The sequence below is a fragment of the Toxorhynchites rutilus genome, chromosome 3, assembly GCF_029784135.1.
Source record: "Toxorhynchites rutilus septentrionalis strain SRP chromosome 3, ASM2978413v1, whole genome shotgun sequence".
Taxonomy (NCBI): domain Eukaryota; kingdom Metazoa; phylum Arthropoda; class Insecta; order Diptera; family Culicidae; genus Toxorhynchites; species Toxorhynchites rutilus.
In genome coordinates this window covers 68,153,681-68,178,719 of record NC_073746.1, presented here as the reverse complement: position 1 = coordinate 68,178,719, position 25,039 = coordinate 68,153,681, and the positions used below count along the sequence as shown (strand labels likewise).

General features: G+C 38.7%; 2 protein-coding genes across 2 annotated transcripts; both read right to left on the bottom strand.

Annotated features, from left to right (window-relative positions):
• Positions 1-7,083: 7,083 nt before the first annotated feature.
• LOC129778051 (matrix metalloproteinase-19-like) lies at positions 7,084-8,616 on the bottom strand. The gene is made up of 2 exons (XM_055784702.1): positions 7,907-8,616; positions 7,084-7,844 (listed from the first exon to the last, which is right to left on the bottom strand). Exons 1-2 carry the CDS (start codon positions 8,510-8,512, stop codon positions 7,185-7,187), a joined length of 1,266 nt encoding a protein of 421 aa, XP_055640677.1. The 5' UTR covers positions 8,513-8,616; the 3' UTR covers positions 7,084-7,184.
• Positions 8,617-19,787: 11,171 nt separating this feature from the next.
• Positions 19,788-21,749, bottom strand: LOC129778050 (72 kDa type IV collagenase-like). Its single transcript, XM_055784701.1, has 4 exons — positions 21,369-21,749; positions 20,665-21,306; positions 20,345-20,603; positions 19,788-20,285 (listed from the first exon to the last, which is right to left on the bottom strand). The coding sequence occupies exons 1-4, from the start codon at positions 21,552-21,554 to the stop codon at positions 19,864-19,866; spliced, it is 1,509 nt and encodes a 502-aa protein (XP_055640676.1). The 5' UTR covers positions 21,555-21,749; the 3' UTR covers positions 19,788-19,863.
• Positions 21,750-25,039: the final 3,290 nt, after the last annotated feature.

The window sequence follows — 25,039 nt, the reverse complement described above, 5'->3', positions numbered from 1 at the left end:
TTATGTGCAAAGTTAATTCGTTGATTCGATGAGAAAATGAACGAAATTTTATATAATTTTTTGCATCGATTTTTAAAAAGTGCCAAAAACAGTTTTGCTATAGTGTTTTAGAAAGTAGTCTGTAATTTTGCAAATATTGCAAATATTCTCATGTTAGCACAACATTTTGAGCTTAGTATATCCTCGAAACCCCTGTGAATATAATAAAGGGTGTGTCACATCAAATTGCATCACGGAAAAAAACGCTGTAGAAATTCGCCCAGTAGACCGATCCTTTGGAAAATTTTAGACAGTAAAATAAAAACTATTAAACAACTTTTGGCATTTTCTTTTTATTCATACTTCGAGCCCAAGCCCGTATGCTCGCACCTTCCTCTTTACCCCGTCCATAAGGTTCTGTACAACGTCAGGTTGTAGTTTTTTTTTGAACAGAAATCCATTTTCTCTTGAAGTCCGTCTCCGATTTGACAACTTTTGGGTTCTTCCGGAGGGCCTGCTCCATAATCGCCCAATATTTCTCTATTGGGCGAAGCTCCGGCGCGTTGGGCGGGTTCATTTCCTTTGGCACGAAGGTGACCCCGTTGGTTTCGTACCACTCCAACACGTCCTTTGAATAGTGGCACGAAGCGAGATCCGGCCAGAAGATGGTCGGGCCCTCGTGCTGCTTCAATAGTGGTAGTAGGCGCTTCTGTAGGCACTCCTTAAGGTAAACCTGCCCGTTTAACGTGCGGTCATCACGAAGGGGGCGCTCCGCTTTCCGCAAGAGCAGATCGCTTGCCACACCATGTACTTTTTGGTAAACTTGGATAGTTTCTGCTTGCGAATCTCCTCCGGAACGCTGAATTTGTCCTCTGCGGAGAAGAACAACAGGCCCGGCAGCTGACGAAAGTCCGCTTTGACGTAGGATTCGTCGTCCATTACCAGGCAACGCGGCTTCGTCAGAATTTCGGTGTACAGCTTCCAGGCTCGCGTCTTCCCCACCTTGTTTTCCCTTTCGTCGCGGTTAGGAGCCTTTTGAACCTTGTATGTACGCAGGCCCTCCGGCTGCTTGGTCCGCTGGACGAATGAACTTGACAAATTCAGCTTATTGGCGACATCCCGGACCGAACTTCTCGGATCACGTCTAAACTGCTTAACTACGCGCTTGTGATCTTTTTCACTGACGGAGCATCCATTTTTGCCGTTCTTCACCTTCCGGTCGATGGTTAGGTTCTCGAAGTATCGTTTTAGTACTCTGCTGACCGTGGATTGGACGATTCCCAGCATCTTACCGATGTCCCGATGTGACAACTCCGGATTCTCGAAATGAGTGCACAGGATTAATTCACGACGCTCTTTTTCGTTCGACGACATTTTTTCAAATTTACGAAAAATTGACAGTGAAGCATGGCCAACGTGATCTATACACTCTTATCTGATTATAAGCGAAAGCTGAAGATATAATTCCTAAAAATTAAATTTCTACAGCGTTTTTTCCGTGATGCAATTTGATGTGACACACCCTTTAATACTTTTAGCCATTCTTTTTTGCCAATCAAAAAAGGTTTTGAGTAAATTAAAGAAGCAATCCATCGCAAATTGTGCCAGAAGTACAAAATGCTATACGTACCCTGGAAATAAACAATAATTAACTTTAGTTTTCATGCGTTTGTGTTGAAAATTAAAGCTTCAAATTATGTATATCCTATATTCATGCGTTGATTTTTCACGTAGTTCCAAAAATTACTTAAAAATTTCGACTTTAATCTCTGTGCCTCTAATTTTTTTGGTCGAATGTGTTCAAAGCACGACTATATTTTTGTATGCGCGGTTTTCGATTCAGCTTCCGCTCCTTCGCTTCTATTTATTGAGGTTTTGCGAAAATGAAGGCAAACAATACATTCTTTCAGGCGTTGGCCATATCTCTGGAGATGTGTTCCTAGCAGCGATGCTCTTTTTTTAATGAAGTATTTTTTGCAATACAGATTCACTACAGATATCTAAAACCACCGTTCATTAGAACCTGGTGAATAATGGTTCATGAAACGCTGTAATGGATGGGTTACATACTATCTGATCAAAAACATTTGATCAGATAGTATCTCCATTTGCGACTTACTTCATAAACGCAACTAAAACACGTATCGGTTTTTGCCTCGAAGAAATCATACACTGTGTCTGGTTGGATTGGAAAAAAATGTATTGCGAGTTCCTACTCTCCCAAATGGAATTCCCTATCTTACGGGCCCTGCTCGGAAAATGCTATATCTCAATTGCTAGTTGGTTTAAGAAACTGTTGGAGTGCCCTAAATCTCAGCTTTCAGTTTCAGTTTTACATGACACCTGAACACTTCTGAGGTAAGTTTAAGGCCAGAATTATCAAATATGATGGGGGTCGTATTCCTCCAGAACAATGCCAAACCTCATTGACAATTCGGAAACATTTTTTGTAGTTTGGCTGGTACTTTCCGTATTTACCAGATATTGACTTTTTTAGATTATCATTTGTTCAGGATCCTGTAAGAACTGTGGCTCACCAGATAGCACAAACATACAAAACGGTGCATATATAAGAAATGTATGTCTATAAAATTATGTTATTGATTTTTTCATAAAATCGGCACGAGTTTTCCGGGTAACCGAATATTTTCCACGATTAACGAATCTGTACAGAAAAATATTGGTTAATGAAATCATCAATCACGATGATATTGTAGGTGTTTTGTCTTGACTAGGTTCATTGTAGCCTCCACGCACTACCCAACCAAGTTTTTTGTAATATAAATGATGCTTAGACGAGAAAATATTCTACATTAATAAACTTATTTTGATAGGTATGATGAATTTGTTTGAATACATCTATGGGTTTGAAACTCCAAAAACTCAGCAAACGTGCGTCGGTTTTAAATAAAAATGTACGAGATTAGATGCATGAGTAATATTTTCATATGGACTTCAGCGGCCAAAAAAACTAAATACCTAAATACCTCGGTAAACAATAAAAAATGACAACAAACCAATAATAATAACAATAGTAATAACTAACATTTTTACCAATAAAAATATGGAATAAAACATAGAAAATTCAATTATTCTCTCTTAAAAATGGAGGGATGTCCACGTGGTATGTGGACTGCCCCTGTTATGTTTGATAATTTTTTGACGAAAGGATCACTAATTATGAATACGAAATACGCTCTCATTCAAAAGCAATTGAACCAGAATTGATGATATAAAAATGAAAAATAAAAATAACATTCCTGTATTAAACAACATCGGGAAAGAGCCGTGACAAAGTTTATTATTTTTAGGGCGGAATTGCTCTGAACGATAAATCTTTTTAGATAATAATAATAGAAAATAATATTTAATTCAAATACATATCCTTAAATCGCTAAAATCTTCTACTGGAAAATACTGTTGGATGCTTATTTTTATTAGCCTAGGCACATAAATAGAGCAACCACATTAGTGGATTTTAAACGACAGTGTATTTCACATATCAAAAATGTAATATAAATGGTTAAACTGTAATGAACGAAGTTGTTTTTAACGAATTGTGTTTGTGTATGTGTATGAAAGAATGAACTGCCATCTTCGTCCCAATGATAATGAAGGATTTTTTGTATGTTTATAGAAATGAAAAGAGAAAAAAAAGACGCTAGAGGCGAATGAACTGAAAAGTTTAAACCCTCTTAAAACCAAAAAGAAGAAGAAGAAAAGACGGGTGGGTAATGTCGGGGACATAACCGGAGTGACGTAGGACTATACAAAGGGGACAGCTTTTGTTAAAGATATATTTTAAATATGTTGTTTAATTTTCTTCTCCTACGTGAACCTGAAAATCTACCTGAAAAATGGATCAGTTTACTGTTTACTCTTTATGGATATGTTGATGGTTCTGAAAAGAACCTTTGGTGTTGTGTTTTTGTTATCACTCGATATTCCCATCTTGTTCGGTTAAACCTTCCTGTTTTGCTATTGCGTTTGCCACTCGCCACAGCTTACACAGTTGGAAAATTTCTTCCCATCCAGCTTGTGACATGTTGTTCAGTAAATTACATTTAATGCGACGTGCTTTGCCACTCACTGAAACTGATTGTTGCCTTGATGAGCGCCGAACCGAAGCTGCTCTGTTCTTGATGCGGGTTTTCTGATTGTCGTGAGCAGCTTTGCAAGCCAACTCGAGCACTCCGACGGCCGAAACTCTATAATCGCTGTTAGGTATACTGGTGCTCCGGCACCAATCCGTTCGGCCTAGTTACCCTTGCGGAGCAATCAGTGAATGCGACCAACAGGGAACTGGAGACCTGCACGGTTCGAGTGAGACTTTGCCTTTCCCTTAACTTGTCCTCCTTTGTTACGTCCACGATGCCGATGCCGTACAACCACACGGGTTTACGGTTTGAAAGAAAATAAGATATTTTTTTGGGGTCCGCGTGTTTTATACTCTAGCGGTACACACTCACAGGATAGAGACAAATCGGCAGACTCAACCAGAGGGGCGAGTCCAACGAGACGAACGAATGAGCGTTAAAAGGGAGCGATGGAAAAAAAATACATTCATTACGATTTGTTCGCTCGTTGGATTCACATGCAGGCTAAAAAGGGTCCTTTTCAGGATCACAAAATTATCTTCAATCTAAAGAGTTTATTGTTTTGTTATCACTCAATATCCCCATCTTGTTCGGCTAAACCTTTCCGTTTAGCGATTGCATTTGCCACTCGCCACAGCTTTCACAGTTGGAAAATTTCTTCCCATCCAGCTTGTGACATATTTTACAGTAAATTACATTCACTGGCACGTCGCATTACCACCACTCAGTATCGGATTGGAGGTAATTTTAACCTGTAATTGAACATTTGCGATGACAGTGGTACAGTGTCGACTTTCAATGTGGGGTCATAATTTGGACCCCGAACTCTATGTTTACAAAAATGTCCAACTAAATATGTCGCATTACTGGTCCGTCCAATTAGCTAAATGTCGAGATAAGTGTAAATTACTGTACTTTCAATCTAGAAGCAATTCAAGAATTGGTCAAAATCAATAAGCTCAGAACAACTGCCAAATTCACATACTCATCATATCCTGGCAAACAAATTATGAAAAAATTAATTTGTGTTTTATTATTATTTTGGATATTGTTTTAGAAAGCATTGAACTGTATTTCCTAAACTCTTTTTTGGAAGGTTTAATGGCCCTGAAAAGCGCCTTGTTTTATGGAATGATTCCAATTTAGAAAACTTAGTACTCGTGGTTTTGAAAAAAAACCATTTCGAACGCCCTCGATGCCGCCTTGTTCTGGATTTGCCACCAAAGCAGTTTGTATAAAGAACAAACGTTTTTCTTCTGCTACCTGATGCCGTTTTGCGATTGCGTTTGCCACAGCAGCTTTGCTAACTCGATCACTTCGGCGGCCGAAACTATATAACGCCGGTGGACCGGTGCACTGGTACTAACGCGCTCGGCCTAGCTACCCTTGCGGGGAACTCCAGATCAACACGGTTCGAGCGGGATTTTGCCTTTCCCTTCACTTTTCCCCCTTTACCATGTCCAGACATGGCTGCTTGGGTTGGTTTGTTGATGTGTTGTGATGCGAACCGATGTGGTGTACGGTTTGAACGAGAATGATCGTTACGGAAGGAAGGAAGGTATTGTATTATAGAGACTTTAAACTTTTGCAGTTCATTCGTCTCTAGCCTTGAGAAAGGCCCTTTGAAAACTCTACTCTATTCTACTCCAGCGCTACCACCTCCGCCCTCTTGCCTTGAGAAAGGCACTCAATCCCTCGCCGTCCAGCCCGTCCAGCAACGATGTTGTCCAGTCGGTGTCCACACAAAGAATGATCGTTACGGCAGCGGAGCGGGGATTTTTAAGCTGACTGGCTGGCTCGAGAATTACGCATGTGTGAGACTGCGACCAATGTTTCGTTCATTTTTTTTTCTTTTTCCTTTCCAATCGTGCTTCATTGTATTTCGCTGCTGCTCTGGTTGCCCGTTTTGGTCGGTACGATTTGAGGAGCACAAAATGGACCAATCAAAAATGGGCACATAGTGCATTTTGACAATGCTCGATATTTCACAATTATTCAATTATTTATCTCAAGAAAAATGAAATGTTATTCGTTATGATAGATGCGTAGATATATTTTCTATCAATTGATGCAAAAACCTTCGCGATCTATTGAGAAATGCTCGAGTTATAAGCGTTCCAAATCTTGCATTTTTTCCTACTTGTTCAGTGCCTAGATTTCCATTTCACCCCCTATATCTTCCGGTTAGACGTAGTCCTACGTCAAAAGAAAATAGAAAGTAGTCTACATAAGTTTGAGCACGCGCGCGATAATGCAGCCATGAGAAATCTGAATTGTGATAGCGATTGGAACATGGTAGAGTTTGTTCTTATTGTGGAATTGGATATGTTAGTTTCGTTAAAAAGAAGCACAGCTATGATTGGGGTTCGTTTAAGATCGAGGGAACGACTGTTGTCAAGTAAAGAAAGCTCAATAGCTATTTCTGAAGGATCAAGCAAACAACCGTCAGAATGAAGGGATAGAATACAACCTGAAATTCATCCAACGGGTCAAATGTTCGATTAATCTGAAGAGTTAATAGTCTGACAATTTTGGCAGTCAGGTTACAGTGAACTCAGAAGATGCTATGGGATAGCTTGACGGGACAACAAGCGTTTCTTCTTCTTGAGATTTGACTGAACTGAAAGATTTGCTGTGACTTCTTACAAACATGTCCGAAGAAACTTTTGAATAGACGAAGCTAAGTGAAATACCGATATCACAAAGAGGTGATTTCATATCTGCAAATTAAATCAGTTCGTTTTTATTTGTAAAACTGGTTATGTATTAATTAATTATCAACTAGATAATCGACCAACTCAAAACTATGTAGGGGAATGAGGCGGGACCTTAATTATTATTATTAGATTTACTGGATTCTGTGATATTTGAAAAAAATTATAAAATAAAGAAAAATATTTGCGCACTTATGTTTCGATGAGATCTTTCATGTTAGAAATAATGATAAACATACAAGCAAATGTATAAGATTTTTCAACACTGCCTGGAAGTGTTTTGGTAACGACATTCAACGACACATTGAATAATAAGAAGATCACAACCAATCTATGCAAATCATCAACGACCGAGAATGTGCTACTTCCGAGTTAGTACATTCTCAGCAACCCATCACACACAATTGAACCAATCTCGTCGCACATCACCACTCTCGCCAACAATCCTAGTCTCGTCATCGACTTCGTAATATCGCAAGTCGCTGAAAATGTATCTCCTCTCACCGAGCAGCAGGGCAGCATCCAATCGCGCAGGGAACCCCCCGAGCTCACGTATCAGCTTCGGGAAATGCCGCTCGACTGGTTTGAGTTTTCGTGTATCATAAAACCAGTACTGCGTTCCGCGGAACGCATGGAATCCAGCAGTCGGAGAGAGCAGAATTGTGTCCATGTCCTGTGGCACTCCCGGAAAACTAACTGCAATGCTGCGGGGATAGTTCTCTTCCATCCGGAGTTTGTCGTATTTCCAGTATTGATCACCCTTGAAGAAGTAAGTTTTCTGGTCCCGATATGTGAAGGCGGCATCCACGTTCGGTGGCAAGCCTGGCCATTTTGCGGATATTTTGCGTGGCGGAGGGTTTGTTTCATTTAGGTTATAGTAGAATCTTCCTGCTAGAACGCAGACATTCCCGCGATGATCGGTGACAATGGTGTCAAACGAGGATAGAGAGCAAAGCTCGGTTGTGGTTCGAGGCTTCGGAGTGGTAATCGCTCTTGGCGGAGGCTGAGTTGTCGTTTGCGGCGCCGAACGGATTCCGTAAATTTCCTGAATGGCCTACAATATGACCCAACGGATATGACACAACACGTGGACAAGAAATTTTCAAAATATATTACCTGTATATCCTCTGGCTGTGGTTCGGAAAACAGTTCCTGAAGCTGGGCTCCATACATAATAGATTTCCTGGAAGACGAATGTAACAGCCCCAGCGAGTGACCGATCTCATGCACCGCCGTGTTGAGAAACTGCTCGATGGACGCACCCTCCGTGAAGAAATATTTCTTGTTGAAGTGAATGTCACCGTCCTCCGGGAAGAACGCGTGAGCCAATGTAATTTCCTGGCTGAAGCGACAGGGGAGACCCCGACGGTAGTGATTCACACCCTCGAACGCCAACTGTATATCCACCATCGCAGACAAACTTTCCACAAAGTTCAGATTTGTGTACCTACTCCACGCATCGAACGCTCGCCGAATTGTTGTTCTAATTAAATTCGGAGGAACTCCCGTCGGAAAGTTGATAATAGAATACGACAGCAAGGTTTTGTTCCATTTGAATCCGGCCGTTAGGTCTCTATATTTGGTTGAGTTCGCCCCGTCCAAATCGGACGGATAAAACGGCTCGTCATGGAAAGGACGCTCTACAAAAACAGCGGCACTGCAAACCATTGACACGTGGAATGCTACAACTAACACAAACACTAAATCGCGCGGCCGGATCATTTTTGCGACCAATCACTTATTGGATATAGAATCAACTGATCCATCGCAGCCACGTTCGAATCACTTTTAAAACCGCGAACAGCACACGTTTGGACACACCACAACTGTTACTCATCACGAGATGTATTATCCACCAATTATCGTTTACCTTTGGTAGGTTTGTCGTTGCTAATTGCTCGGAGGTGTTTGGATTGATTGTGTTGTGGAAAAAAAAGGCGTTGAATGAACTTTCTTGTGACCGTAACCCTTGCTGGTAGGGCGTAGCGATCGGGATTCGACCGCTCTGCTTGGGGCCGCGATCCGATAAGCAGGTTTAGTGTTGAAAACCGCGAGAGGTGCTATATGCCATACCAGATAAGATAGTCTCTGTTGCGTAGCATATTTCAGACGGTGTTGATGCGTGGTACGAATGAGTCACCTCAAATGCGAACCCAATGTCGCAGGATTCCCGCTGCGTGGATTTCCCTCTTCCAACGTCATTGAATATTTTGAAATGGTTGCAAAAATGAGGTGTTAAACCTACAATGGGCCTGATCACGAACGTCACTTCACAGTGAAAACGAAGTGAATTGTATACAACCTTATCACGGCTGCCACCGTGTGTGTAGAATCCAGAAGAGTTCATGCGTCGTGACAACTTTGATGAACTAGGTGTTATTATGAATATCACGATACTGTCATGTCACGGAGAAAAACAGGTATATTTGTCACTTGTGTTTTAGATGGTGAAAGATAGTCACGCGGAATGAAGTAAGTTTAATTTCTTATTTATTTAGCTTTTTTGCTAACATTTTGGATCTTGTCTTGTCTTGTTTAAGAAACAAAAGATAAACAAACAGCAATTTACCCACCTGGTGGCATTTTTAGAACGAAATTCTGACGTATCCAGAGGACGTAAATTTGTTCATTTGGATTCGGTAAATGCGCTATGGGATGTAATTAAGGATTAAAAATGTAGTTCCCGTAGGCCCATTGAAACATGGCGGAGGTCTACTTCCGATTGTCCTGAATGAACAGAAATATTTTGTTTCTTTTTTTAGGCTTAGACTAAGAGAGAGTTGCAACACCATAAAATGGCAAGGGAGGCCACTGGCCCAAATACGATCATGATTGATTATGTATAATGTTGATTTGTTGAAATTTTGAATATAAAATAATAATTGTAATGTTTTTCCAACATTGCAGAGCTAGTTTTTGTAATTCGAGCATTCACAATTGACGGACCAGACCAGAATCAGGACGATAGTTATAACTTTTTGCGTTATAGATATTTTCAACGGTCTTGTTTTGAAGACATACTTTGAATTAAAGAATATTAAAAAAGTAATACAGGTAAACTTCGATATAACGTACATTTCACTTTCAAAATTGTACGTTGTATCGAATTGTACGTTATATCGAAGCATAAGAAAGTACTCACAAACGTAGTCTATAATACTTTATTGTGTTGCTTTTTTAGCAGAGTTAATGAATAATTTCAATCAGAAAACGAAGCCAGCCTTTCTCATAATGTTTCCCTTCGTACTGTTGATTTAAACTTGATTCATTTAGAATCAGGAATCACAAAACCAGCTGTATTTCGGGATTGATTGAAGGTACAAAACTTGTTTTAGCATCACAATACAGATAATTCATTGTTCTATCAGAAAAAAAATTGAAAAAAATTTTCCTTTACACTTTGGAAATTTGTACGTTATATCGAGGTAAAATGTACCTTATATCGAGTGATGTTATATCGAGGGTACGTTATAACGAGGGTACGTTATATCGAAGTTTCCCGGTAATAAGTTTCAAACAAGGAAAAAATGAGTCTATCATTGCAAAGCATTCACAAGATACTGGTTTTAAATTCTTCTCTAGTTCTTTTTCCATAATTTGGCATCCGTCTAAAGAAAATCTGAATCACTTTCCGCTTTTGTCAAATTCCTTGAAACCCATCAGATGTTTTCTATGAGGATTATGCTTCTGACCGACGCTGCTGACCAGTTTCTGTTTAAATAATTAAATCAAACCTCATGTCCCGTATATCAAATTACACGAGAATGAGAAGGATAAGATGAATAAACTTCATAAACCCATATGGGAGCAGCTCAGATTATACTGATCGTGAGGTGGATGAATTCGGATTTGTTCTGAGATATCGAAGATATTATTATTCATCAAAATTGTAGAAACGGTTCATAAAAAATGATTCTAAATATTTCTCACTATTAAAACGAGTAAGACAGAGCTAAGTACGAGAGTATGCGAGATTTCGATTATTAAACATAATAGTCATGTTTTATCTCTAGCGTAGAATTACATTCCCATATGTTCAACAACTACATTATTCCCGAGCAACCAAGTATTCCTCCTCATCTTTGAGCCAGCATTTGATTCAACAAACTAATCATCGATGTATAATCGCAAACTTGTCGTTCAAAAATATACTATTAATTAAATGGAATATTATCTCATACTCTGTATTAATTTTACCTGCATAACGTTAAAACGTCCGAAATTATGCAACCGACACAACGTTCAAACACCCGACATTATGCAACCAACATGTCTCTTACAAACGGGAATGAACACTTTCACTTCACGGAGTTCATTTTAACACGCAGCTGTCCGTGACAATGATGATAGACACAAAAAGAGTAAGTGAAGTGCAAGTGTCGTGAAAGCGTACGTGGCAATGATGTTCGTAATCAGGCCCAATATGATTATTTATCTTTATTATTTATCTATCTATTTATCTACAATATGATTATTTATCCTACAATATCTTATTTATCTTATATTAGTTTTTGTATAGAGCATTTCCAAGCGGAATCGTACATTCGATGCACGACAGTCTCCTTTCCATCACTACATGATGGTGGCTATCCAAAATGGTATTTCTCATCTCGTTTTTGGGTACGAATATTTTAATTCACTGCATCATTGTGTCTACATTCAATTGGCAGAGTGAGTTCGAACAAATAAAAAAAAAAATCCGTGTTTATCGCAAAGTAAGAAGGATTTCCACTGAAAATCATCATGATCTGTTCATGAGCTGTCATGAAGAAATTTCGCTGGAGAGAAAATATTGGTAGGAGGATATTTTCTTAGAAGACCGAACCACATTCACCCGAATGCGTCATTTACCCGAATGAAAAAGGAAAATTCCGACAGATCAGGTTATAAATTTTATCGAATCTTCTGATAATAAATAGGATTTAGGCAATACAATATGATAGTGCAACGAAAATTCGCAGCAAAATGATAAATGATAATGCAGAAATTTGAAAATGATGCGGGAAACTTCGGTTATTTTTAGAAATGTGGAAAGCATTGTTAAAATAAGAAAAGTTAAAAAAAAAACTTTTTATGTTAACGGTTTAATGTACAAAAAGCGAGAAAATAATTAGGCAAGTAGCAGTTAATAGTTATCACATCTCTTCCTTCATTAATCTAGGACAATGATGAGACTAAAATAAAATCGTGGACATATGATGAAACAACTAACTGTGGATAATGGAAATCCGATGTGACCCACGATTTTATTTTAGTTTCATCATTGTCCTAGATTAATGAAGGAAGGGATGTGATAACTGTTAACTGCTACTTGCCTAACTACGAGGGTCGTTCAAAAAATATGTTTCAGTGCCTCAGAAATCGCGGAAAAATAAAGTTAGGACAAAAAACAAGGTGATTTTCGTAATCTACGTTTTATTTTCTATTTTTCTACATAATCGCCGTAACGTTCGAGGCATTTTTCATAGCGTGGCACGAGTTTGTCTATTCCGAGCGTGCGTATCGTCCAACTTTTTTAAATACGATGTAACTGCGTCACGGATTTTTTCAGTGTTATCGAATCGTTGGCCGCCGAACACCTGTCTCATCACCGTACTATTGTGAAGTTGTGTACCGATTAAAAACCGCGATTAAGAACAAAAGGTCAGGTTTATTGACGAAAGGAGTGTTCCTCATCCACGATAATGCGCGGCCCCATTCTGCTCGCGTAACTTAAGAGCAATTGAAAAAATTCAAATTGACTGTGTTCGAGCATCCTCCTTACTCCCCAGACCTCGCCCCTAGCGACTATCAATTATTCCCGGTTCAATTCCAATTCCAATTCAATTCCATTTGATACCCATATTGATGGGGTTTTGATAAAATATGTAATCCGCCATTTTGTTGTGGCGGCCATTTGCATTTTTCTCAAATAACTGTGTTCTACTAGTCAATCCCTTTCATTTGATACCCATATTGATGGGGTTTGGGAAAAATCCATATTGGGTTTGGAGAAAATATATAACCCTCATTTTGTAGCGGCCGCCATTTCGGATTTTTAAAATCATGAAATACGCAGTTTTATAATGACTGCAGAGATAAAGGTGTGTTCCAAATTTCAGATCAATCGGTCAACAGGAAGGGGTTTAAATTATTATTACTGTGGTGCGCTACAGCGCTACAGACAAACATGTTACAAACATACAAACATACAAATTACTGGGCAAGCTAAATAAAACCGTTTAAAATGAAACTTACGTATGTGAAAAACATTGTTAACAAATGGTACTTACGTATAAAGACCACCGCAGCGCAATTTTAATTATAAATTTATTTTATCGTACTGAAATTTATTCTAAGGTCGATGTAATGGGGGCCACAATCCACAATCCACAATCTAGCGAGGATAAGGAACGCAATCCGATTCGGCCGCCGACTCGCCGTCGGAAGCGGAGGCATCTCGCAAGCAAACCTGTATTCCACTGATTGCCCGGTTAGTTTGAAACATAAGAGACGATCCTTTAGTTATGTCCGACCGAGCGTTAACAAGCGTCGGACGACATTCGTTTGCCCGGTTTATCTTTGCTTTGAAATATATCATATTCCAAAGCAAAAATTAATAAAGGGGTTTTTATTATCAGAATTATTATCAAAATCTTAATCTTTTTGACGTAGAACTACGTCTTTCATTAATGGTGCCAAATCAGAAAACAGATCACGTTTTTATGAAATAAAGTTAACGTTAATAACTATTTTTGCCAGGAACGGATTCTGGCGATTTGCACACCAAACGAATCGGAAATTCCCTAAGATTTGTTCCACATGCCAAAATCCCAATCAATCCCACAACACCATTAAAATCCCATAGTCTGTATATGGTTCTAATTGATGAAAATTGGAAGCATTCCCATTTCCTCTTACATTTGTTCTGTCCATTTGTGTGCTTTCCCGAACAGAGGGAAGGGAAATCGTATTATTTAAAATCTCCGTGAATAAAGGAAAAGAAGAATAATGAAGGGGAATATTTGCCAAGAGTATAAACAGTGGATCTTGCTGAGGTAAACTTCATTCTTCTTGAGAACACCGACTGGACAACACCGGTGAGGGATCGAATGCCTTTCTCAAGACAATCGGGGGTGGAAGAGCAATACGAGGAAAAAGTAAATTTTTCCAATGGCCTTTTTGAAGGTTAGAGACGTATGAACTGAAGAAGTTTAAAGTCTCACATATCTTCGTTTTGGATTGAGCTGTGGACGCGAATCACTCAATCGCTGATGTCCCTAGCATTGCAATCATTGCATGAAGCTGAGGATTACATTAAGGTTCTGAGCTACACAATTGTGTGGGGAATCATCAAGCTAAGCTATCGTCAGCTCACCAAGAAAATAAATGTTCTGGGATTTTGTCAGTGATTTGGGTTCGCATGACGGTAAGAAAACTCTCTCCACAAAGGATGACAGCTTATCTAATCTAGACTGGCTATATGAACAGAAAGAGCTTCTGTTGACAAGAGCGCAAAACAGAGATAAGTATGTGTATATTTAGTTGCTTCAACCCATCGATATATGGATATTTGTGAGCGTACGTGCGTGCTTCATAACCCGTACGTAAAAAAAAGTACATCTTCACTACGCTGAAACCCCATTTGTAATGATAAATATAAACAAGGAGGGGAGATAGCGGAAGGGAATTATTTACGCTAGGGTATAAGTAATGAATCTCTGCTGAGGCTAATATTCAGTTTTTTTTTCCCAAACAGTTAATATTGTTTGTTTCCTGTCATCATAAAGACTTCGTTTGTGCCTTTGACATTGCATCAATGCATTGAACTGACGCTATGGTGAAGCAGGTGTTAAGTTTGTGCGTTATTTGGGTTATTTGGGAAAAACCATATTATTTAATAAGTTATAATAAGTTATTAGTTTATTTGGGTTCGCGTGCAGATAGAGTTTATTACGCTTTTTAGTCACCAGGAAAGTAAATGTCGTTTTGGAGTTTTGTATGTGATTTGGTTTCGCTTGCCAGTAGCAAAACTTTCTCCACTAAGGATGACAGCTGCGCTCTTCTCGAGCATGTATTGTTCTGCGAGCACAAAAATGAATCATCAAACAATTGTCGTCAAATGATTCTACAATAAAAAAAACATTTCAGGGCGACCAAACTGGTAGAATGGTTATTTCAAAATTTTCGTAGCATTATAAAATAATATCCGCAGTTGTAAACAAGTGACTTAAATTAAACTACAACGTAGTTCTACGTCAACAATGCGGTCGGGTCCTGAACACAACCTACTATAATTTTTTTTAAATTTTTCCGACCCGCAATTTTTTAGATATAATTTTGATGATTTAGGGAGAGTTTTTTCAAAGATGCCTTTATTATGACCCTATCATAACCTGTTGTATCGCAAAGAAGAGAATGAATCAAATGGTTAAAAAAAATTAAAAAAAACTGCAGTTTCTCATTTACTGCCCAGCGAATTTTAGTATTTTTTTCACTCACATTCAATTTCTATTACTATCAAAAAACATTCTGAACTAAAAAGTTGATGAAACAAAGTTATGAATGACAAAGCAATGACCACTGACAAAAACATGCAACATAGGGCGATTACTAGGTCGAATTAGCCACTACATTGTTAATTCAATATATTCAAAACACCTCTTTAACAATGAAAACTGCAGAAGTCCTACCTTCGTTTTTACTCTGAATTTGGATCGATTAATCGACGTGAATTGTTCGTTCGTTCGATTGTTGGTTGCACAGTATTCGTTCAAATAAGAATCGATTTTTGTAGAAAGTATTCGATTGATCGATTAATCGAACGATTAGCGGACATCACTACCCATGTTTATTACTACCTTAGTAACGCGAAGGAACGGACGCTTGAGAAGGAGCGCCGCGCGCGTCTTGTCTTTACGCATAACTCGAGCTTCAGCATTTAGGAGGACGCATATTTCTGGGTGACTCAGCGAAAGTTTCGCCATCACGTACAGAGCAGTTGTCAAGTAATTAAGAATCCAACGTTTGATTATTCAAATCACAGATTGCACGTTACATAATACATAACCACATTTTAGTCTCATCAATGTCCTTGAATAATGTAGGAAGGGATATGATAACAGTGATAACACATATAATTTTTATGTTTAATCACAATGAAACCGTTTAACTTAAAATGTTTTTTTATCTATTTTATTTTCTAGTTTTTAGTACATTATTTGTATCATTAGCATATTTCTCTAATAAAATCATTCAACTTTTTTTTTATTTTTTTATTTCTTACCTAATTTTCCTCGGAATATTTTTATGATGTACTGTATTCTATTAGTCAAATCATTTAATTTAATACCGATATCGAGGGGATTGCAAAAATACATGGTACCTACCCCACAGACATTCAAATATACATACAAACAGGTCAAAAAAGTAATTGGGGGGGCCATCTGCGGCCATCTTGGATTTGGATTTTTCATGATCTGCTACGTTCTAATAGCACTTTCATCTGATACCCATATTGATATGTTTTAGAAAAAAATGTATACTGCGCCATTTTGTGGTGGCGGCCATTTTGGATTTGCATTTTTCATAAATAGCTGTATTCGACTATCCAAGCCCTTTGATTTGATACTCATGATTTTACTCAGTTTCAACCTTTCTATTATACTATTTGTGTGCACTTTTTATGGCCAAACTTAGTTCTTTGGAAATATTCTGATATTCTAGCAAATTTTGATTACTTTTGTCTATTTTTTTTTCATGTGTTTTATGTTCTCTATTCTTTAAATATGTACGGATAAGTTGACATCTTGTTCGCTGTTCAATGAAGTTTGCCATTCTATGGCTTGTAGGCTACGTTTGATTGCTTCAAGTATTCAATTGCTGTGTGAAATTTTTCATTTTTCCAAAGAGAGAGTAATTCACACAAAAGTCGTCGGTGATGCTAGTAAATAACAGGTCTAAATAATAATTTAGGGAATTTTTTACGGGATTTATTTCATTAAGACCGAGATGTGCAATTTCGTTAAATATATAATGTAGGGTTTCATTTTCCCCGACGACTGGAAGTAGAATGCATTCATTATAGTTATCTTCAATGAAGTCTACTTTATTTTGATTGAAGTCGCCATAGATATTCGATTTCACTGCTGGTTCTAGTTTTTCTGTAATTCGATTTGCCGTTTGAAAAAATAATTCATACGACTTTTTGTTTGCATACGGTAGCAAATATGTGTACTTCGCCAGCTATAGATGATTTAGCCCAAACATGCCCAAATTCTTTATGTTTTTCGGTTATAAGTTCTTCAGAAATGAAACTTGCAATGAGGACCCCTCCTCTAGACTTCTTCTGAGATAACAATAAGTTGCGGTCATGCCGGAATACGTTGAAATTATTTCCAAAAATTTCTCCGCCTCGTTCGTTCCAGCTAGTTTCAGTAGCAAGAATTACATTGATAGAATCGGTTAAAAGATTTTGATAAATTTTTATCCCTTTCCCTAATTCCCTCTAAAGGTCGCGTCAGCGTCGTTGGAAATTTTGCAGACTGTAGAATTTTGTTACTGCTTCACTAGCATGTTGTAGTCGTTGTGTGCGTTCACTGGAAAGCAATGCTCGGTATGATTTGAGGTCTACCAAAGCGTCTGGAAGCGTGAGATCCAAGAAAAGCGCGAAAATCGGTACACAAAGGCGGATAAACGACCGGTAAACTTTCGGGAATTGAACGAGAGTAAAACGCACTTGTGCTTCTTCAAATAATTCAAAGCTAATTTTATATTCGCATATCATACATATGGGATTATATAGAAGGGTAAAACAAAAGGCTATAGACCGAAGGCCGAGAATCGCAACAAAGTTACGTAGGGAGAGATAGAGAACGATTAACAATTAAAGAATCACCCTTTTGTTGGTGGACATAGTCCATTTCTTCTGCTGTTGCTGCGAGTAGGGTAGCGTCGCTCATTCTGGTGCGAACAGGGTCCATGCGTGAAATTCTCAGTTCGTGTATTATTGACTATTTAAAGCTCTAGTCATCGAAACTACAACACAATGAAAGTGGATTGCAACTCCCAAGCGTCAATTGGTGTATTCTTTGTCAAGGTCAAGCAACTACGAAGTGTACAGTGTACCCAAACACAAGTCATCTCGAGCCATCTCGTCCAGGGTCACAGAGAGCGGTTTTCATCAGATCTCATTTCAATTCGGCGGCTTCTATCGTGATACGCACCGTCCAAAAACAATTTTTCAAACATATTCAAAATCAGCATGCAACAGATAGCCTAACGGAATCCTACGTTAGCTATGCGACCGTGTCTCGGATACAGCCCGCCTGTGATTTTTTTGACGTAAAACTACGTATTTCGTTAAGGGTGTCAAATCAGATAACAAGTCACGATTTTATGAAATAAAGTTAACGTTGATAACTATTTTTGCCGCGAACGGAATTTGACGATATACATACCAAACGAATCGGAAATTCCCTTAGATTTGTTTTTGAAGCTATATACTACAATCCCCTGATGTGTAAACGGTTTAAATTGATGAATACTAGAAAAATTTCCATTTTCCCATACATTTGTTCTGCTCATTTGTGAGCTTCCCTATCCATGTCGTCAATAACGAGCAACTTATCGATTATCAACGAAGGGGAATGATTTAAAGTCTCCGTGAACAAAGAAAAGAAGAAGAAGAAGTAGAACGAAGGGGAATTTTTGCCTACAGCATAAATATTGAATCTCACTGAGACAAACTTTCAGTATCGTTCTAGATACGAAGCAATGACCATCGCTTGTGCTTCCTTGTTTTGCGTCACCATTACAACTGACTCCATTCCATTAAATTTCTGAACTACACAATTGTGTGGGGAATTATCAAACTAGACTATCATCGGCTCACCAAGAAAATAATTGTTCCGGAATTTTGTGTGTGATTTGGTTTCGCATGACAGTACCAAAACTATCTCCACCGAGGATGATGAATCTAAGCTAATCTAGAAAGGAAATATTAATAGAAAGGGCTTCTGTTGAGAAGAGCCCAAAGCGAAAATAAATGCGCGTATACTTAGTTGCTTCTAGCCATCGATACATGGCTTTGTGTGCGTACGTGCGTGCTTCATAGCCCGTTTGTACAAATAGCACATCTTCGCGTCGCTAAAACCCCATTTGTATCTACTTCGGCTTCTGCTTTGCCTTAGTCACTTCAAGTCACCAATGTATGGCTCTGTATGCATGCTATGTTGAACGCTTGTTTGGTGCTGATTGGTTTTCGTTGTACGAACGATGTCTAGAGGTGCGATTCCACTAAGACAATACTAAAAAAAACATGTAGCATGGTATTTGATACTTGCAAGTTGTGCCATTGTTGTTGTTTTCATTAGGTGCCAAAGAAAGATTGATGTAGTTATGAGATGTGGAATAATGGTGCAGGTGCAACAAGTATATAATCACCGAGTGTATTGCAAAAGGATACCGGAATAGCGTTCGAGGTAAATTTTCAATGCATTGACATGAAGCAAAGTGCGACATGCGATCAGATTGTTCTGTGAGGGCAAGAATGAATCATCAATCAATTATCGTCAACTGATTCTGCAATAAAAAAAAACCATTTCAGGGCGACCAAACCATTCTACTAAACAGTTATTTCTAAAATTTCGCAGCATTCTAAAATAATATCCGAAGTTATAAACAAGTGACTTGAACAAAATAACAGCGTAGTTCTACGTTAACAATGCAGTCGTGTCTTGGACACAACCTTCTATATTTTTTTTTCTTTTCCGAGCCTCACGACAAACTCTTGAAGCCTTGAGCATCGTTAATGTTCGAACACGACCGTGTAATGGTGTCCAAAGATATGAGATCAACCACACATGTCCCTCCATAATCGATCCCTTTTGGGAATGCTTCTACTTTTCAATTAAAATTGTTTTGATAGAAGGAAAAAGAAACAAAAAACGATGTACTCAATAGAATTTGTATCGATACAACTGTGTTTTATAGCTTTCTTTCACATTCAAAAGTTACGTTTTGTGTTAACTAGGTGTTATTAATACTTGAATCACAAGACACTCAACTGACGCAAATCTCATAAAAAATTACACTCATCCCCAAAAATTATTCATCCGTCTTCCACATTGAAACCAATTATGTCTTCTCATTTGAAACTCGCCATCCTGCAGCACGTAGTACGCATCACCTTTAAACACGATAACCATTGTATCAGTATCCAGCGCTCCATCGACGTTACTTGGCAAACCCATTCCGACCGTTCCGATGGTCATGATGTTCTTCACGTTTTTAAGGCTTGGATCATAGACCCACATTGTGTCACCTTTGAAGGCAAATATATCACCAGCTCCGTCGATCAGAATGGCGTCGATATTGTTCGGCACCCCGGGAAATCCTGAACTGATCAATCGCGGATAGCCAGCGTCCATTCGGTTACCCGTGAAGCGCCAAAATTTGTCCCGTTTGAAGAAGTAGGTCCGTCCGTCTTTGAAGCGGAAAGCGGCGTCAATGTTACCTGGTTGAAGGTGGATAGATATGGAAAAAGTAAATACTTCAAAAGTAAATCCTGCCAACCTGGGAGACCCGGCCATTTACTGGAGATCGGGGCAGCATCCGAAGGACTTCCACCGTTCAACACGTAATAATTGTCTCCGGACAGAATGTAAGCATTGCCATCGATGTCGTCAACTCCCGCATCGATTTTCGACAAACACTCATTAGAAGGGTTATTGTTAGTAGAAGAGAAGCCTTCCGCTTCGCCTGAATCATTCGTCGGGTTGGGTCTAACAGTAGAACTTCTTCCCCTTCGAGCTCCATACAGGGCTTGGATTCGCTATAATGTATAACCACATTTGAAATACCTGCCTTATTGCTTATTATTGCATTCCGCCTACCTGTACATCAATCGGCTGCGGTTTGTTGAACTGGGCGGTCTGTGTCGGATGCATTAGTGACGCCCTGGAGTTGATGTGTTCCAGTCCAAGTGAATGACCAATTTCGTGGAGTGCCGTGTCGAGAAAATCATCTATAGACGAGCCACCGTCGAAGTAATAGTTACTGTTGAAATGGATATCTCCGATTTCTGGGAAAAACGCATGGGCTAGCGTTCTAGGGTCATCAAAGACGCAAGATTCCCCCTCGAGCTCATGAACTCGTCTTGCAAAACTTATGTGAATATCAGCCCTACGATCCGTCACTTCCGTAAAGTCCAAATTTGTAATTTTACTCCATTCTCCAAAAGCTTTCGCCAGTGCCGCTTGCACTGGAGCCGAACTTTTTCCCCGCGGAAAATTATCAATTCTGTATGTGATTGATTGTTTACGCCATTTCATCGTATCTCCGTTCATTCGCGAACTTTTCTTCCACCCACAACGCGGTCTTGCCATGGCCAATTTGGTTTCATCATCCAACGAACCGGTCTCCGTCAAATCATTATCACGCTGGAAACTGAGAATTACCTCGTCTAGCGAAAACTCATCCGAATCGCCGAATCGGGCACCAACGCCATCGGTATATCCGAGGTTGTCGAGAAGAGTCTATCGGAAATTAAGGATTATGAAACAGACAGTAATTTGCTTTGGCTGTTCTCAAAACTCACGGTTGCATCCTTCTCCGATATGCTAGGTATTACTAAAGGTGCCGTTGGATCCGGCAATGTTTCGTTCTTTGAAACATTGCTCTTTTTCACGAAAATATTGGCACTATACGTCGTGGGAGCACTTTGAACTGTAACTTGGTATAACACTAGCATAACACTAACAGTAACTTCAAGTAACTTCAACATTTTTCCGATGCAATTTGGTAAAGCATCCGATCGGTACTAATAGGTAACCAACGAACCGATCTGGCTAAATACTATTCTAAGCGATAACGATTGATGTGGAAACTCCAGCAAAATTGTTTTTACCAATGTAAATACATTTATAGATTGAGGATCGCCGTGCAACACAGAAATTAATGAATCTCCCGTTCGTTGGTCGGACGCTTTATGAGTGAAAGATGATTGCCGTTCTCATACTCCCCTCAGAACTGACCTGCTCAACTTCGATTCCTTACACTTTTAATTCATTTTCTCATTGTATGCGTTTCAATTCGTAACGTAGCTATAACATAATGTCTACGATGCCACCCATTCACATTCGCCCATCATCAATTGACCTTGGTGGAACGTAGAGGTTAAAGAGACCATACGTCTAAGACGTGAAGCTCTATGAGCACTTGGAAGATTGGGGAATGGTGATCCTAGGAAGAAGGCAGCCTCAATATCCTTCCTTGTGGCTCAATGAGTTGCTAGAAGGTGTATTTGGATGGAAAAGAAAGTTCATTTACTTGATCAACTCGGAACACCCAACCAAAAAGTTCTGACAAAGAATCAATTCACTCAGTGGAAGAACTTTCAGGAGACCATCAGATTCGTGTATATTCACTTAGCTAAAATATCTGCCCCTGATGGTTATTCTACGCAATTCAAAAACTATGGATGGGTTATACCTATGCTATAACCGTAAGGCTGACGTAGGACTGCCGTTGGCTTAGTAATCAATTGTATTTCTTCAATTAGCAATAATCTCACCTCGAATGTTCCTCATTGGGTACGATATCGCCGCTGCGCAGAGCTATATTTTGTGTGTATTGATTAAACTATTGATAAAACTAGTGAATGAATGAAACTATTCACGAATTCAATTGCAAACAAATCCTAATTTAAGTCAATTCATGTAATATGGTAGTAGTTATCGCAGCAAATAGTTGTCCACATTTTGCCTAATCATCAAACGATATGCGTAGAAGTTCAGTGAGCTGGCGAAATGAAGAGATATCTTCCAATGCAGTCTTGAATAATCGAGCCAAAGCGTTGCATTTGTACCCGCTTTCATAGACCGTGATAGCAAAACGAATTCCGAAGTGTAAAAATGCTTGGGGTATAAAAGTATTGCCGACTTGAATGGATTTGCAATGCCGCTTTTTCCAACTTCTTGGTTTCGGAATCTGTATTGGGAAAACACATTCATGATTTTGAAGTATGTGTTAGGGAAACATTCCAATTTGCAAACACCAAACGAATACAAAAGTACCCACAACTTCCTTCTATTTTGCAATGTCGATTTCCCCAGGCTTCGTTGTTTTGAAGTCTGTGTTAGGGAAACATCCATCCATTCTAAAGATCGTACCTCAATCGTTGCTCAATAATAACTGAGTGGATTTCCGAGTGGCACTCGCTTATATACCGATTAGTGATTCAATAGTCTGTTTTGAAAGCAATTTTAGTTTTTAGATCAAAAAGTAACAAGCATATAACGCGTAGACATTTTGTCTTTCGAATGAAGTGTTTATCATACCATTTCGTTCAGTTGTTTAGGAGCTATTAACGCTCAAAATCTCGTTCTCCGGCGTAACGCTTTCGTTTTCGAAACTTTGAACTTACACCCCAGTATAGAAATGAAAGACGTAGTCCTACGTATCCTACGTAGTCCTATTGAAGAGGCAGCCCTTCCACTTCCCTACGGATAACTCATACACTTTGTTTCACAACTATAGAACCACTCATTTTCCAGAGATATGTAAGAAGTCGGTTGAATTGAAGTATATATTGTAGGATATAATAACTATCTTCATTTGAAAAACTAGCCAAAACTTGATTATTGTGTTCAGGTGCGAAACATTCAAAAAACAGTCACAGGAGGGTCGTGTCCGAGATACGACCGCATAGTTGACGTAGGATTCCGTTAGGCTATCTGTTGTTTTTTTACATTGTAAAACTCTTTGATAATGATTTGGTTGCCCTGAAAATGGCCATTTTTTTTGGTTGTTGGGTATTGTTTGTTAATTGGTTGGATGGTGCGTATCAGATAAAAGATACCGAAGTGGAACTCATCAATATAAGATAACTACCAATACCGAACACAATTATAAATTTTTCTTTAATATAGAGAAAACATATTTGAAATGGGAAAGGTAATTTTCTTTTATATTTTTTACTTCCTGAGTGTTTATTCAATCCAATGCGAATTTTAATTGGACAACAACACCTAATACTATATGTAGAGCATATGGGAAATCACTTTTTCTAATATTTCTTCATTTTTCCAATTTTTCTGCCGTATTAACTTTCCTTGGGTAAAAATGAACACAGCATGCTTAAACCTAACGACCCGTTTTCGAGTGGAACAAACCTTGGTTTTTATTTATGAAAATTGAAATAGATCGTTTCATATATCAAGTCATTTTCAACAAAACTGCCACCATATACAATTTTATACTCACACTTGTGCTAAATTGTTCTCAATGAACGATTGGAATTGAAATATGAAATTTCACGAAGCAACCAATATTGAAGATCCAGATAAAAAATTTATTTGCTAGAGTTTTGCTGGGGAACCGTTTGTGGCATCATTCTCCTCCTGATAGATTCCCTTCTGGCCTAAGGTGCACAGGCTCTTGGTGACACCGTTCATCCGCGCTTTCATGGTAAACGAAGAGCTTCACCACAACAGCGACAACATGCCCCAATCGCTGTTCAATTATAACTGAGTGGATTTCCGAGCGGCGCTCGCTTATATACCGATTGGTGATTTCAATAGCCTGTTTTGAAAGCAATTTTAAGACTATTGAAACAAGTATTTGGATTAAAAAGTAACAAATATATAACGCGTAGACATTTTATCTTTCGAATGAAGTGTTTATCGTACCATTTCGTTCAGTTGTTTAGGAGCTATTAACGCTCAAAATCTCGGTCTCCGGCGTAACGCTTTCGTTTTCGAAACTTTGATTTTACACCCCGGTATAGAAATGAAAGACGTAGTCCTACGTCAAAACTCTAATTTTAACGTCTGCGACACCAGTAAATGAAGTACGAATGAGCTAATATTTTACATAGGGTATATTATCTTGCAAATCAACATTTCTTAGCAAGTTCCGAATGAAAAATAGAGATAACTATTTCTATTGGCATCCTAAACCATACTGTAAGTTTCGCATGCCGAAAAAAAAGTCCCAGAGTGCCGATTTTTGACAAAAAAATTTTTCGAGGTGACACTAGATCTCGACGTTTCATGCAATTTTAAGACATTTGGCATCAGAAACAAAAAATTCGAAAACCCAAATTTCCTTTACTCCCCCCTTGAGTGATTTTTCGATTTTCAAAAAACTCAAACGTTGACCGCTTTGCGCCACTCTCCCTTAAGTCCGATTGAGCAGATATTTGGCATAGGGTGTTTTTTCGATGTGGTGAACATTATGAGGTATCTTTTTGAAATTAGAGATGACCAT